Source organism: Calonectris borealis, chromosome 7 (genome assembly GCF_964195595.1).
Source record: "Calonectris borealis chromosome 7, bCalBor7.hap1.2, whole genome shotgun sequence".
Classification (NCBI taxonomy): Eukaryota; Metazoa; Chordata; class Aves; order Procellariiformes; family Procellariidae; genus Calonectris; species Calonectris borealis.
In genome coordinates this window covers 7569469-7585810 of record NC_134318.1, presented here as the reverse complement: position 1 = coordinate 7585810, position 16342 = coordinate 7569469, and the positions used below count along the sequence as shown (strand labels likewise).

General features: G+C 37.8%; 1 protein-coding gene across 2 annotated transcripts in view; it reads right to left on the bottom strand.

Annotated features, from left to right (window-relative positions):
• Positions 1 to 2242: 2242 nt before the first annotated feature.
• RUFY2 (RUN and FYVE domain containing 2) overlaps positions 2243 to 16342 on the bottom strand; it is a 28873-nt gene continuing 14773 nt past the window's right edge. Inside the window, exons 11-18 of one of the 2 annotated variants that reach the window (XM_075154209.1) lie at positions 15746 to 15913; positions 14175 to 14272; positions 10014 to 10133; positions 8077 to 8206; positions 7386 to 7480; positions 6285 to 6333; positions 5263 to 5340; positions 2243 to 4475 (exon numbers count right to left, since the gene is read on the bottom strand). In XM_075154209.1, the coding sequence (XP_075010310.1) occupies positions 4332 to 4475; positions 5263 to 5340; positions 6285 to 6333; positions 7386 to 7480; positions 8077 to 8206; positions 10014 to 10133; positions 14175 to 14272; positions 15746 to 15913 (882 nt within the window). In that variant the 3' untranslated portion in view covers positions 2243 to 4331. Of the gene's footprint in view, positions 4476 to 5262; positions 5341 to 6284; positions 6334 to 7385; positions 7481 to 8076; positions 8207 to 10013; positions 10134 to 11260; positions 13296 to 14174; positions 14273 to 15745; positions 15914 to 16342 lie in introns of those variants that run through there. The other variant, XM_075154210.1, reaches the window with a different exon arrangement.

Here is a 16342-nt window from a genome sequence, read left to right as displayed (position 1 = left end):
CCACTGATGTTGATACTTTTTATACTAGTTACTCCTAAGGATGTATTACATATTCAAGACTACAGTCGGTTTAAGATGTTGTACTATGGTTCAATAAAGGTGGTTGTACTGTAACTCCTATGAACACTGATTCAGTTCTATGTAATCTTGGTGTAGTGAATGAGTTTGGAAAATTCACTTGTTTTAAGGGGAAAAAGGTAGATGAATAGATTAGTTTATTTGGTAACAATCTTTCCTAAACCCTTTTGATAAGCTGTATGTAATAATTTCTCATCACGGCGTAAAGCTGTGGAGGCTAAAAGTCATCGTTCTGGCTTTCTTGTGCTGCCGAACCCTCCATCACCTTCAGCTGCACCCGAGCCGTGCCCAGGGTTCGTGCCTCCGCAACACCAAGCAGCAGCGTTTATTTCCACGCTTTGCTGTAGCACCCTAGATCCTGCATTTCACACCTGTAACTTGCAAAGCCAGCTAAAACACTAGCACAGCTTGTAGCTAAGGTGAAATAGGTCAAATACTAGTTAATCGGAAGCTAGCTACATAGTATTTTTTTTCACAAACACTGCTTTTGGGCAGAGAGGGGGATTTGGAAGCAAGTTAGACCTTTTTTCTTTCATGAAATTGTATTTAAACACAATTCAGCCTTTTTTTGCTGCACAGAGCTGATTCGTCTGTATTTGTTCAAAACCTGACAAGCCATTATATGGATGAGCCGCTTAGAAGCAAAGTATCTCTAAACAAACGATAAGCCCCATACTTGTTAAATAGCACACCACAACCCAAACACGTCGAGAAAACTTTTTGTGCATTTGTGACATGTAAGATATGTAAGAAACTATTGTTTGAAGACACTTAACATACCTGATGTGTAATGAAAAAAGGTATTTAATCTTCTGAGCCAGTGTGATCTCCCAAATTAACTGCTTTGTCCTCAATGCCTCCCTTAAAATGTCAAATGTGATCTTGGGTATTGAAAGTCTGTCACCTGTTTTGCTAGTACTGTGTTATATATGTAATAAATGTCTTCTTGTGGGAGAGGAGAATGGAGTTTATTTCACTAGAGAGTGTGTTCTTGTGTCAAAGTGCCTGGAAATCGTAGCCGGAAGGGTAATTGGCATAGGGAGCTTTCCAAGTACTGGGGTATCTTTGGACAGGAAGGGGAGGGAAGATGAGATCTTAACACCAGCGATCTCGCAGGGCTTTGTTTTAACTCGGTGCTCTTAAAAACTAGCGGGTTCTTGGTCTGTTGCTGAAAAAGCTTGTGTGTTTCATAAAACTAAGACAGCAAAGGTCAGGACAAGAGTGAGTCCAGTTGCAGGAAAAATACCCTACGGTAAGGTAGGGGACACCTACACTTGATGGAAGCATGTTTTTTCTGTAAAATACTGTCAGGTCTGTACCATTTCCTGACTCGGGTGTACTTGGCGTTCCGTTTTACGCGAAGGAACACCTGTTTGAGAGCAGGTTGGAGGTCTGCTCTGAGCTATTGCATAACCAAGCAATTGCAAAAAGTAACCGAGCTTGAGTCTTGACAAACAAAATTCCCCCGTTGTGGACAGTGAATCCCTTCAGACGGCCCTGTCCCGTCCGCAGTGACGCTGCACCCTGTCACAAGAGCAGCACTCAGCGTTGAACCTTCCAAGTCACCTAAGCAGCGTTTACATGGCAGAGGAATTGTTTTTAGAAGAAAACCTATGAGAAAAGGTTGCAGTCAGTCAGGAAGTTCCAGTCGCTGTACACAAAGTTACGCTTTGGCCTCCGCTGTGAAGAGCGCTCGGAGCTGGAGCGCGTTTGCCTGCTGAGCACGGCCGAGGCAGGCAGCTGCGTGGGGAACGCTGGGAGTCCGCCGGGTCTCCCCTTCGCTGCCAGAGGCAGACGCAAGTACAGTAAGTGAGCCCCCTTGCAGGAGGGTGGGCGCAGCTCGCGTGAACCCCGTGTGGGGAGGAGGAGGAGCGAATGTGACTCTTGATGCCCGCAGGTCATGAAGTCAGAAGTCATGTCCCAAGCAGGATACAAGCCACGCTGCTCCGATTCTGTGCGAACCGTTACGGTTTCTTTTGATGAATGGGGTAGGCAGCCCACAGATCTTCTACGCTCAGTGTGAGGATGATTTAGAATCACAATCTGTCAAAGAACAGGGTTTTACAGAAAGACAAAGATGCAGGATTAATAATAGTGTGGTCCAAAAAACTGGTAAAAGCAGGCCAGCTACGTAGTTCGATGCTAAGGGAAATAAAACCGCATAGACCATACAGTATTCACCATTTTGTTCAAGGCAGTTTTACTTAGAATAAGTAAAAGCAATCTGAATAATTATACTCTACTTCAGTGACATTTTCCCATGCAAATAGGGCAACACAGAGGAGAGGAAAAGATTGCAGTTAAGTAATAGAAATCTGATTTATTGCATGTTACAGAAATGCACTACATTCTTATTTTAAAAGATTGCCTATTTTAAAATTAATTTTGTTTAGTTGCATATTTTTTGAAAAGTTACTTATTAAGGCAGTACAGATGAACATCATCTATATCCTAGATCAAACCCTGCTGCCTCCACACCGGCCCCACATAGAGCCCACCAGAAAACACTCTGGGAATGCTTTCAGGAGGCACGTGAGCAGCACTTGGTTTGTGGTCTCATCAGCGGGGTAGCTCCCCACTCCCCAACGTACGCAAAGGCTTCCTAAGCAACTTGAACCAGTCATCATAAAATACGCAAAATACTCTGAATTACGAATTTAAATAAAGGGACGTTATTCCCATAGTTAAGTTGCAGATCAATTAAATTTATTTTTTTCCAAAAGCTATTTACAGATTTACAGGTGTTTGGTTTGTATTTTACAAAAAGTTACATCAGGTAATTTTAAAAACATTTTTCTTTACAAAAGCTACATAAGCAACTACACTGAGGTGTTAAAAAGAACAGCTGTATTAGCTTTCAGAATATTAACTAAATACCTATCCTCAAAAGACAAAGCGAAGCTAAACAAAGTGCAAGAACAATTAAAAGACCTGTTTCAAAGCCTCCCTTTTCCTGTCAGTAAAAATATTCCAAGCCCGTGGCTGAAGGAACTACCGGACCAATAACTCTGCTGACGAATCGTCAGTGCTGACCAGAGCACGGAGGTTCCACGGCTGGACCCCATCGCGCGAGCGGCTGAAGGGAAGAGGGTAGATTGGTTCTAGTGCAGTCAGGTGGAAGTGAGGACAATTTATCAAAAAAATTTATCAGAAATTTGTGTTTGCCTATCGGAAGAATAAGGATTTACATTCCAGCAGAAGTTACCATCGGCGTGAAGAGTGGTCAGACCTAGAGGTACTCAAAAGCGCTCTGGAAAAAAATGAAGCTTAGGAACAAACTCTGAAAGTTTGAGAAAGATGATGACAAAATAAGGAAGAACCTTCCTGTCCAACACAGAAAGGACGTGGTCCCCAGTACTTAATCCTAGTCTTTCTTGGCGGCAGATTCACTCTACTTCTAGAGCTATACAGTGACTACGTGTACAAGCTGGAAAGCATGACTTGCATGAAAATAATGCAAAGATACTTGTTCCAGGTTATGATGTCAGGCAAAAATTCTGTGATGGACATCTCTTTTAATGGAAACACAGATATGTCAATTTAATAGTTAATTTTAAAAAATAATTCAGCAAAATGCACCTTCCTTCATGAACTGCCCAGAAGCACTGCTAGTTATCTGTCTGACAAAACCTCCCCTGACACCTGTGACTACAAAGAACAGAGTTGTCAGTGCAGTATTCTTGGATGTATCAAATCTTGATAATTGAGGGGAAGTAAACAAATACGGTATTTGGCAATAACTTTTTGGACCGCTACATTAATTGCATTACTTTTTAAAATGCAATTTAAAACTAGCTACCGTGCAGTTTTGCTCCACAACAGCGTATCACAGGCTCATTCTGCAGCAGAATTAGGTTGGACTTGTTGCAGCCTAGCCTGTGAAAGCAGGTAGGTATATCACCTTTTTCAAGATCATCATAACAACTAAGATACTCATCAAATACCTGTTAGCACTGAGTCTCCCCTATAAACTGCCCTGCTTCCTCCAAGAGAGCTTCTGAGCCATTTGTTACACTAACGTTGTCATCTGTATTTGTAACACATGCATTTTCTGCGATTGGGTCCCATTTCTCTATTTGTCTCAACTGGAAGCAGACAAGTAACTCCTCCATGGTACCTTGAAAATGCAACTCTAAACGGCTTACCTGAAATTCTGGAAATACTGCTGTACATTCTTTAGTTGGTACTCTTTTTTTTTTTTTTTACAGGATTAGCTAAATACCAAAGGGTAATAAATATCTTGTAAAATAATCTTATGGCACATTAGAAGAGCACCTCTGTATAAGTATTGCGTGGCAGGAATCACAGACCCGAACAGGCTTTGGTGAAGAAGGCAGAGGCAGTTCATTGTCAGAACAGGCATTACAGAAGATCTCGCCACAGTTTCTACAGTGATGCTAAATAACAGGGAGAAGATTAAAAATTAAAACTTACGATGGGATATACTTGGTAATTGGATACCAGTAAACAATATACACAGAGCAATCCGAAAAGGGATTCCTTCCGCTTCTTTGGTCTGAGCATGGAATCAGTTTCCAAAAGGCAATTCACCTAAATCCCAATCTATGATGCAATCCATAGATAGATAGATAGATAGATAGATGGTCTGTCTAGGAGACCATATGTAGTTTTTTTATATATATATATTCTCTGCAGATTTCGTTCAATCCCTGGATTAAGAACATACTCTGCTATATAAAAATATAATATAAGCAATGATATTCAAGACAGTGGATGATTCTGTCAGGTAGGTAATTGAGATTTAACATAAAAAGGTAAAATAAAAATTCCTGCACACATTAATAAAGCACGGAAATTAACATCACATTTCACTTTAAAACAACAATAAACTCATAATTTCTTAGTCTATTATATAAAAAATGCCATAAAAGACTTCCACACGTGTCAAATTGTAACAGTACCAGAGCTGACAAGCATTTGAGATGATGATTCCACAAAGTAGGTTGAATAACTTTAAGTATGCCCCTTTGTGGCACTTCACCAAAAGGCAATGTTTCTTCTGAAATTAGGGCCCGGCTGCATTGTACATATCAAAGAACTAGAAAGACATCTCAGAAATAACTATGCATTCAACTGAGCATTGACATTTCATGCCACACCTCTACGACAATTAATTTTTTTTTACATGCAAACAAGTTGGAAGAAATGTCATTAAAGTTTTACCTTTCTTTTGGAAAGAGAAAATTCCTTTTCACATAACTTGCAATGTGTGGCCTCTTTGTCCTTCAACCAAACCTGGCCCTGGAGAAAAAATGATCATAACTATATGTATCTGATGAAGTTAAACTTTGGGTTCCAGGGGAGAAGACAAATCAATAGCAGTACATTTACTGCCCCAATTGCTTAATGCCCTGAGACCAGTAGAATGTCACAAAGACACTCTAAAGCAGTACAAGACTGCTCCAAAACCTTCTGAGACAAGACAGAGCAGGAATAGGTGCAAAGAGAACATGCTCGAGGTAGTAAAGCTGCTCAATGGCTGAGCTGGGAAAAGCAGAAAGGTATCCAAGTCTCAGAGCTGAATCCTATTTCCCTCCCCATCACATAGGAACAGTCCCCAAGATGCAGGGAAGCAAAAAAAACAGGACAGTGTCACGAACTGTTAACTTCCTTCTGTCTAAACCAATTAATAAAACCAGGAATCTGCTCAACAAAACCACTTCAGACACCTTTACTTGGACTGAAATAATACGCAAGGTGACATACCACGTGATCGAACATGTGCAGATAAAAATCTCTGCTCTCAAGTGCTCCCTGCATATCTTTAAGAAAGTTCCAAACCTCTCGACATTACAGATCATATTTTATCAGCTTTGGTACTACAAGTTTACTTAATTGTTAGGATGATCAAATATTTATTGATCACTGAGAAGCAGCATATAATTTAAGCTCAGTTGGCTACATATTTTGTCCCAGATACACTCTGTAAAATATAGTAGGGCGTACCATTGCAAGAAAAGTGTCAAAATGCACAGCTGTACATCAAACAAGAAAAATCAAAAGCAACTGACTATCTTTTTCCCATGAGGCTACAGGGAGTCTGTGGTTCTCTCCCACTGGAGGAAGTCATATGATGAGTCTCTTCTGAATAGTTGCTGTCAGAGAGAAGTCTTCTCATGCTTGCAAAGTATTTCAGAGGGAACAGTCAAAAAAAAAAGTTTCTCTTTCCTCCAAATACTACTAACCTGCAATGCTTTGTTTGCTTCTTTTATATCTTCGATTTTCAGCTTTGATCTAAAGAATAAGATAAAACGATTTCAAACTTCTATATCATCAGTTATGGTCTAACAACTTTAAAAGTTGTAGGTATTTAAAAAATTATAAGCAAAGTACTCTGAACTCTTAAGTTAGTATTTTATATTACAGCAGCACCCAGGAGATGCAAGCAGTATCACGCCCTGCTGTACTAAGCACTACACAAAGACAAGCTCTCTCCAAAGAGCTCAGAATCCTTTGAATGGCTGTAGATTTGCTTGGGGTTATGTGGGTAAGAGAAATGTGTACCAGCATAGCTCTGTGCAAATACCTAAAGCTAGCACACAGCATTGGTACAAAACCAGAATTTAAACTTCGGGACTTGTACAAGACCACATTATGTCATTACGGAGAAACCAGCCTCCCCACAGCCATCCAGTGCCAACCCACACAGAACTGACTGGGTCACAGTATATATACTAAGTTATTCTATAGGGCATGAAAGTCCACACTAGTCACGGCAAAATTACTTAGAAGACAGAGATCATTAAATGAAACTTTAACACCACCTAACAATAACGAGAGCTGTGCTCAGAGCTTATTGCTCGCTATAGTCTGAAGGGGTTTGATAACAGACTTAGCAACAGCAATCATCATCTGTATGATGATTGTCCTACAGAGAATCTTCATCATGTCAACGAAAGGAATCCATGAGCATGCATCCTCACAAAAAGATAAGCACTGCCCTGCTGAAGCCAGAGCTGTTATCTTCTACTTGGGTTCCTCTTTAGGAATGCCACAACATGCAAACTAGCCAACCGTTTTCAACGCAAAACAACTCTTAATGTCCCCAGGCCCCTTTAAACTAGGATTTTCTATTCAGAGCACTATAATTACCCATGAGTTCACAGCTAGTCCACCAGCCAAAAATAAAAATAAACAGCCCTGACCTAACTAGACATATTTCTTTTTGATAATTGGCTAGGTAATATTGTCGTATACAGTCTAATTCACATGACCACCATCCTATTATTTTTCTTAATTCAAGTTTATATAACAAAAATAATCATTATCATGAATAACGAAATTACTCGCTCAGCTTGGATGCCAGTTCTTGGAGAGCAGCTTCTTGGTCTTGACATATCCTTTTCAGTTGCTTGTTCTTTTCCTGAAGTTTAAGGAACTCCTTAAAACAAAAAAGAAAACAAACAAACAAAAAACCAAAAAAAACCCCAATTATTCTCAAAATTGTATTTGCCTACTGCCTAGAAAATTGCTACTACCCAAAGCTGATCTTACTGAGAAAGCCAAGTGAATGAATGATCCATCTATTAAAGATTCCCAAATCCAACTCGAACAGCAACAACTCAGGATTAAACACTTAGACCCCAAGAGATGAAGCATTTTTGCTTCTGCAGTCCTCTCCAGGAAGAAAAAAAAAACGATTGATTGCAGAGATCAACAACACTATATAGCCATGTATACCAAGTCAGAGAGAAGCTGAAGCACTTTCTGGCCTACGATGAGAAGAGAGAGTCTTCAATACAACTGAGAAGGGAAAATGAGGATTTCATTTTTCCTTATTCAAAGCACTGAGTTCTGATCTGAGGACTAAACAGGGAGTAAAAAACCAATTTTTTCTCCTTAATTGATTTGTGAGAATACATTCATCTAATCTTTCTCATCTACTTGCAGAAATTCTTAAAGACACCATGTCTGAGTCCATAATTAACTTTGCAGTCAATATCTAAATTACTAGTCAAGTTTTACTGCACAATTTACTTTTTTAAGGTTAATTATTTCTTGGGTCTCTATTCTCAGATGAGATACAGTTTCCTTTTCCTTTTGAAGATCATCCTCTAAGGTTTGCCGCCACTCTTTTTCTATCTTCAAATCTGTTTCCAGCTGAAGCCTAGAACAAGCAAAACAAAAAAAAGATCACTGTGCACAACAGTATCATTTTTAAAAACTAAAAATGAGTTTACTTCTGGGTGCAATATACTATTATCACAATAAACAATTGATCAACTTACACGTTTTCTAAAACAGAAATAATGTATCAATATCATAATATTTTAGACATCGGTGTAATAAATACAACAAAACCCTGTCACTTAGAAAATGCTTTTAAAAAGGAATGTATTTAAAGGACCAAGAATATGGCATCATTTTGAAGAGTTAACCTTTGTAATAAATGACCAAGAGAAGATTAACCACAAAATTCTAAAGTATTTTTAAAACATGCATAAGAAAAAGCCCCCTTAACCTTACATAGCTTGTTCCTAAAATAACACCAACAAACCAACCAACCACACTGCCATTGGTGATGCAGACAATGACTGCATATCTCTCTGGTGCTCATAAGAGTTATTTAATATTACACCCTTAGATGTGAATCTTCTATTTTAGACTAAGGCTTATGGCATTTTGAACAGAATTGAAAATAAAGGAGGAAGGACTTTAAATTACTATTTTTATTGAGCTTCCTACATAGCTGAGGTTCAACATAAAGAAGGATCTAAATTCTATTAGTTTAACTGGAATCCAGTTAAAGGAACTAGGGCTACTCTGATGGAAGATCCACTCTAGCTGGAATTTCACTATCAGTTTCATGGAAGAGTTGGTGTTTAGAATATTACGGAGAAACCAAAGGATGGAAGCACACTGCTCAACCTTCTAGATCTAAATTGTGCCAACACAATAAAAGAGGAAAAAATCTGAGAGTAGTCATGCAAGGTTTTTTTGATGGAAAACCTGTATCCACATTAATTTTCCTGTTTTAATACCAAAACCATTTTTAAAGGAAAGACTTACATTTTGGGACACTACCTCAGCATCTGGCTGGAAAAGATCAGAAGTGAACATGACCTTGAGGTTTCAGAATTGCAGAATTCTAAAGCTGGGGTCTGAACTGTTCTTTTGCCAAAATCTGCAAAGATGACTGTGGTAGTAAAGTGAACATTTGTCATGACAGTTAAACAAGTTTATTAACATTCAGAGTTGTAGAAGAGGTAGGGTGGGCTAATAATTGGATTGGAAATCACTGATTTTTAAGCCCCAATCCTTGCTGTGCCACAGATTTGTACTGCCTTAAATAATTTACTTGTTATCTTTCCAAACAGGGAAAACACCTGCCCTTCCAGGGAGCTTTTTACATTACATATTTATTTAAATCAGTACTGAAGGATTTAACAGGAGAAAGAGTAGAGGGTTGGCTTTTATACTACTTTTTAATATTTATGATTCCAGTGGATTTTTATTTTTTATTTCCTGCACAGTGGTAAGTTAAATCACTTCTACCTTATCCATAAGCCTGATCAATTAAGCTATTCTTATGCCATTTCTGTTTAAGTTTATACTAGTACGTACTTGTGGGTTTTGTTAAAAGTGTGTATTACTACTACTACTACACTACGTATTTTCCCCCTACTTAGAATAATTTCCTCGTGAATTAAGCTGGCACTTTTAGACAAAAAATAATGCTGTTCTTCCCCCTCCTTTCTAGCTTCACACCATTTTAGAGGCGCCCAAAGGTAGCTTGACTTTCTTGGAATGGCATATTTTCTTCCACTTTGCCAGTACCTAACATGAAGATCTTTAGTATTTACATTCTGTTCAAAACCATTTATCAACAACCAACCTGTATTAAGACACAGGACATACTGCAATGTAGAATGGATACTGCTGCATATTTTTCCAAACAGGAAAGATATACTTACAGCTGCTTCTCCTTCTGAGAGAACTCTTTCTGCAGACTTTCAGATTTATTCACATATTCCTGTTTAAGTTTCTCATCCTCGGCCTCAGCCTCCATTTGAGCCTTCTCTGCTTGCTGTAATCTGGTGTAATTCAAATCAACTTTGGGTAAAACTGAAGCTAGAACTAGGGTGTAGAGGGTGAAGAAGACAAATAAAAGAAAAATGGGGAAATAGAAACATTTCTAAATAAAAACAAAGTTTGGGGGAAACTCACAAACTCAAACGAGAAATCCATACAATGCCTAGAGAACTAGCTCCTGTTTTTTCATACAGTAAGAGAGTAATCACTGTAAGTAATCACTGTTTTATTTTATGCTCATGAATAACAGAGGCCAAAGCATGATGATACATATTTTTAGAATTGAAGCATATACCTTAATGCTTTTTTTTTCCCTTTAACATATGTTCATTTGTTATTTTTGGAAGGTTTGTTTTTTTTGGTTTTGGTTTTTTTGGGGTTTTTTTTTGGTTTTTTTGTTTTTTTTTAAATAAATCCTGTAAAAGTACTTGGCTTGTACTAATCACCCATTAAGACAGGGCAGAGCATGTTTTGTGCAAAAGCAGCTCAAAACAATTCAGGCATAAGGCTGAATACAGAGCACTGCAATCAGACAGCAAAAAAAATTAACTAGCCTAATACAAGAAGACACACCCTGACAGGTCCCACTACATTTATAGAACTACCTCAACTACATCATATTATGAAATTAATTTAAATAATCTGTATTAAAAATAATGCATTCTTACATTGGTTAAAATAACTCCATACTAGAGACAAAATAAATTAAACCGATTAATCAAGAAGTGAGGGATTTTTTTTTTAATTTAATCTTCCTTTCTGGATTCCAGGGGTTTGTTTCTGCTTCAGCTAGCACTCCCCTTAGAATCCATTAGTTCACTGTGGTTCTTCTCTGGTTGGTCACTTCTTCAGCCCAAAAAAAGATGGATGTAATGTTACAAAAGTGAAGGTACTAAAGTGGAACTTGTGCCGTATCATGGCTACATGTGTCTTGATGAGAAGAGTAAAAGAGCCTGTAAAATACCACTGAATGTCCCCACCTGCTGCGTCTTGTTTAACAAAACTGTTTCAAGGGCCTCTCAGGTAAGTGGTAGGAGAAATCTGTGATACTCTCTGTGCTTGATTTCTCACTTCCCAGCAGCTAGCTGAATGCAGAGTAACTCACAACTCCCAATGTCAGCTAAAAAGAAATTAAGTCAGCAATATGTCTACATTTGTGCTTCTACTGATGAAATTGCACCAGCAGGAGTTTCCAAAAGCTGCCACTAAACAAGTGGAAAAAAGACTCGAATTAAACTACTTTATAAAGTGTGTACTACCTCATTCAACTATACCAGTTTTTTTAAGAATGTTCCCAGTCACATTTGCAACGGTAGTGCACAGAGGGCCAAAACATGTATGGAAAGGAGAATACTGGGAAAAAGCAGGGTCAATTCACTGGGCAAAAGCAGCTGGATGAAGCTACACAAGACAGGAACACAAAAAGCAAGTTAAAACCCTCCCTGAATCACAAATTAAACTGCAGTGTAGTTTCGACAACCAAGGTAGAAAGGGAGCTTGCTACCCAAGAAACACGCTAGGCAACCCAGGCTACAGCACCATCCTCTAGACTAGCACCAAGGCTAACTGCACCCCTGTGATTCAGACAAATGCTGAGCTGGACCCAGTTCGCAGCAGGATTTGTGATTCACATGATACTGAGGCCGATGCTTGTTTGCATAGATGACCGTGAGATGGTTAACGCTCCCATTTCTGCTATGGTCTACTCGTTGTTTTATTCAGTGTTTCTGGTTTGGGTTTTCTTTGAGGATGGGAGATACGTATTCTTCTTTTTTAGTAGCCAACCCATGTTAAAGGCTCTTTCTGATACCAAACCAAGGAATAAGGTAATATATAATCATGGAGAAGAAAACCTTTCTGTATTATTGCGTCCTGCCCCCACTTTTGCGAACACATCCCCTTCTGATTAAAGGCCCTAAGATTCTTTTCCCAGTCAACACTTTCCCCTCTTTCCCACTTTCTTTTCCCCTCCACACTTCAGAGCAGAGTGGGAAGCGCATCAAGGGCAGTCAGCAGCTAAAACTCTCTTATTTCTGCAGTGCAGGCAAGCAGCAACTCGAAGCAGAAATACAAGTTGTTAAGATTGCCTAATGATGGGAGGAGGGAGGGAAAAGGGGTCGGGCAAAACCATGGGTTATGATTACAGTGTAGACAAAGCCACAGACAGGCAAGATCCCTTGCTGACAAACAAGTTAGACAAGTTCAGGGTCTGGGCCCTGAATGTAAATCCTATTTCTACAACTTCCACTGTAGCTGCCATGGTGCAGCTGTTCTAGGCAGGAGTCACAGCTACAAAATTTGCTAGAGCGCGCTGCCCTCCCTGTCTGGAGCCCCATCAAGTCCAGGCTCCAAACACATTTTAACCCTGTGAAAATACTTTACCCCACGTCACATCAGCAAAATGGAATTGTGCTTTAGCTGTTTTATCCCCAAACCCTAATTCTTTCATTGTACATACTGAACATGTACGTTGACACCACCCTCCTTTTTTAAATATTGTTCTGATATAGAACCCCCCCTTCCCCCAAACTCCTGTCACGCTGTTTAAGAAAACAGTGCTAGTTACGACTAAAAAACCCAACAGAGAGCATGCTTTTGCGATAAATACAGCCTAAAAGTGAATGAAATAAGCAGGGGAGAAGGGAAATACTAGTCAGAAGGGCTACTTTTTAAATCTATTAGTACCGAAAAGAATAGGAAAAATCACTAGATTAGAAACAAATGTCATAAAAATGTACAGTCAAAGTAAAGATAGCTAACCTTTTAAAATAAACTTTGTTTGACAATTAAGAAGATTAAATAGCATTAGAAAACTAGCTTACATTTGCTTAATAATAGTGCAATAATTTACTTTTTTTTCTTTTTTTTTTTTTTTTTTAAGAGGGGTAAAGTGAGATCGGAGATGATGTTCTTTCAGAAAACAAAATAGAACCCAGCTACGATCAGTTACAGTGCAGGATTTCTAATACCACTTTGTATTTAAAATTGTAATTTTAAAATTCTTAAGGTGTATTTTATCAGTAATTATTTAAACACAACAGATCTGGAGGAGCTTTCAGAATGATATATCTTTGACAAGTTTATACTGGTGCTGAGCTTCATTGCTGGCACATTTGATGAATGACATTGCAATAGTCCTAGTTTGAGTTAACAGATCTTTGTCACTTCATGAATGCAGTGGACAAAAATCAAAGACAGATGAAGGCAGCAAAATAGTAAAAACAAAAATTGGGATAAAGGATAAAAAGAAAAAGAAAAAAGAGGAAAAAAGGATGTCAATAAAAGAATATTCATGTCACTATTTTTTAATACATAACTATGTTTTTCATAATCAGATTTAAATGAAAAAAAAAAAGACATGTCAAACACCAACATGACAGGGCTTATGAATATGTTATATTTTACAATTAAAAAGATCAATGTTGCACATAGGCCACTAAATTAAAACAAATGAATCACATTTTTAATATTATGTAATACATGCAGTCTAACCATAATGTAAATTCACGTACTGGAATTTTAGTCTTTCACTTTTCAACCTTTCAGTGTAAAAACTCATTACAGCATTGAAAATAATGGTACTTCCAAAGCAACGGATAACAATTTTAAGAGCTTCAGCAAATACAGCAGTAATCCATGAAGGCATTAAATGTTTATATTAAGCACATGCTTAAGTATAAGCAAGATTAATGCTCTGGCTTCTATTGCATTTCATTCAGGTGGGGAAAAAAAAAAAAAGAGGTAATAATGAATCAGAATTTTGAAACAGCTGAAAAAACAACTTTTGATATCAGTACAAAAACCTAGGACCGGAAGAAAGATGGTGAAGGAAGAAAAATGAAAGATTAAGTTTGTATTTAAAATAAGTGCGTTTGTTAAAAAGAAAAAAAAAAATCAAACAGTAAACCACTAGTTAAAGTTTCAGAAAGGTTCTTTTTAAATTTTCTAGTTGAAAGTTACGTTTCAATGGCAACTGTGTAGGAATGCAGTACAATGTAAAGGGATGGAGAAATGAATGAAGGAAAACAAAGATGGGCCTGTACCTTTGTTCTAGTTGTTTCATAGCTGCATTAATTTGATTGGTCTTATCCTCTAATCGACCAATTATTTCATTCTTTTCTTTCATAGCATCTTCAGAAACCTGTGTTACAAAAAAAGTTAAAACTGAAGTAGGTATACATTACACTGTTACCTCATGGGGGTTTTTTTTTCCGTATCTGAAGGGAAAAATGTTAAAATGGCTTCAGGTTTTGATTCTTTTTAAACATTCCCATCTAAAAAATGTAGTTAACAACACTTAAAATTTTATGCCTAGCAAATTTGTAGTTTTGTACTTTGCAAGCGTAGATGCTATTTAGTAAGTATACAGCTTTCATTTTGGTTTCCTTTCTCAGTTAATCATTTTACAAGTCAACTTAAATTCACTGATCATCTTTTTAAGTAGCCCATCAGAACCTTACCAATAAAGAACTGAGATGGTTAGTCCTAGAAAGGTTCTCCAACTCTTATCAAACTACCATATGTGCCTAAAAATCTTTTAAGAATTTTACCAACACATTTCAGAGTTTTGATTGCTTGCAGAGCTGTTACAATCGCAAGCTTGAAGATCTAAACAAAAGGTAGAGCATTATCCTTGTTATACAGACCAACACTATCAACTGGTCCCTAAACAGCAGAGATTGGGCATGACTAAACCATTTTACTCTGCCCAGGAAGTGGGTCTGAACATCATTAAGTGGAATCAGTGTTACCCACAGTTCCCAGAAGTACAGCTTTAAAAGAAAAACAAAACCCTACAGATCCTAACATACTGAAGAACATTCTCTTCTTATTTTTCTTTCCAGCTCTATTTATATTTCTCTTCCTCTGGTCCAGTTTCCTCACAGTTGCACTTGGAAAAGTAGCATCCTTTGTCCATCATCTCAATTATCTCTCTGCAGCAACCTAATTTTTTTCCCCTCATTCTGCCACAGATTTGACTGGTTTCTTGTGCTGTTTTTGATAATTTATTCCATAAATCAAATTTATGTTCTGCATAAATAATTCACTGCTAAACTTCCCTGGTGTTTGGTCATTTGTTAACTGCATGTTGAGTCTCCGAGATCCATATTCTCCCAAAGAAGCACTGCATTGCTACAGATTTTCTTAATTTGTTAACAGATTAAAAAAGACCAAACCTGTAATTAGCTTATTCCATTTAACACAACCTTGTTTTCCAAATGCCTTTCCTTACTTTGAAAGTTCAGATCTCCTCTTTAACTCCTCACTACGTGCCTACATTCTCTTGGCTTTTCATACAACGCAGGCCAAAAAGTGTCATTATCACTAGATCCGCTATTTCTCTCCCTATTCCACACAGCATGTTATTAGGCCATGATCTTATTCTCATGCTCTTTTCTTCTATAAGCGCACTAACATTAAGTGACTGCCTTAACAGCTGCTTTGTGTGAAATCATGCTTGCATCAGTAATGTTCCAAAATGACAAGCGGACCTAAGAAGCGGAAAGAAACCAAAAATTAAGGAAACAGCAGTATTTAACTAAACAAAATGGTAATGCATCTCTCACTCCAATCAAAGTCGTTTCATCAGTTTAACAGCAGACTGTTCCTTTACCTGCAGCTTTTGGTACATTTCCATGTTAATTGCTTTAACTTCATCAAGCTGCTGTCGAAGGCCTATGAGGGTATCCTGCTTCTCATGGATGTCCTTCTCCAGCAACTTCATGGCAAGTTCTATCTCATGTTTCATGCTAACTTGAACCACTAGCTCATTCTCCATATCCTATAAAACACAAACACAATGCAACACAATATTTAAATATAACTATGCAACATTTTATCTGTTTTGAAAAAAACAAAAACTAACTCTAACAGAGCTGCAGCACTACCTGTTTCACCTCTTCAGGAATTCTGCCCCTCTTTAACTTTGCAAATTATCCACGACATAAACATGACACTCTCATTTACTTAGCGACCGATGTTTTTGTTTAACTGTGGGAGAAGACAACTGACATAATAAGAAATTACCCTGCCAGTGTTGCATAGAGTTGCCCAAGTATTAATGACAAAAATAGAACTAAAGAATTTCTATTTTTACAAGAAAGATTTAGCATACATACAGAGCATACAGTATTGCTAACAACTTACCTAAAAATTTCTCAAGGAAAATGTATTTTCTTTACTATGCTTTAGCAACACTGTTACAGAAATA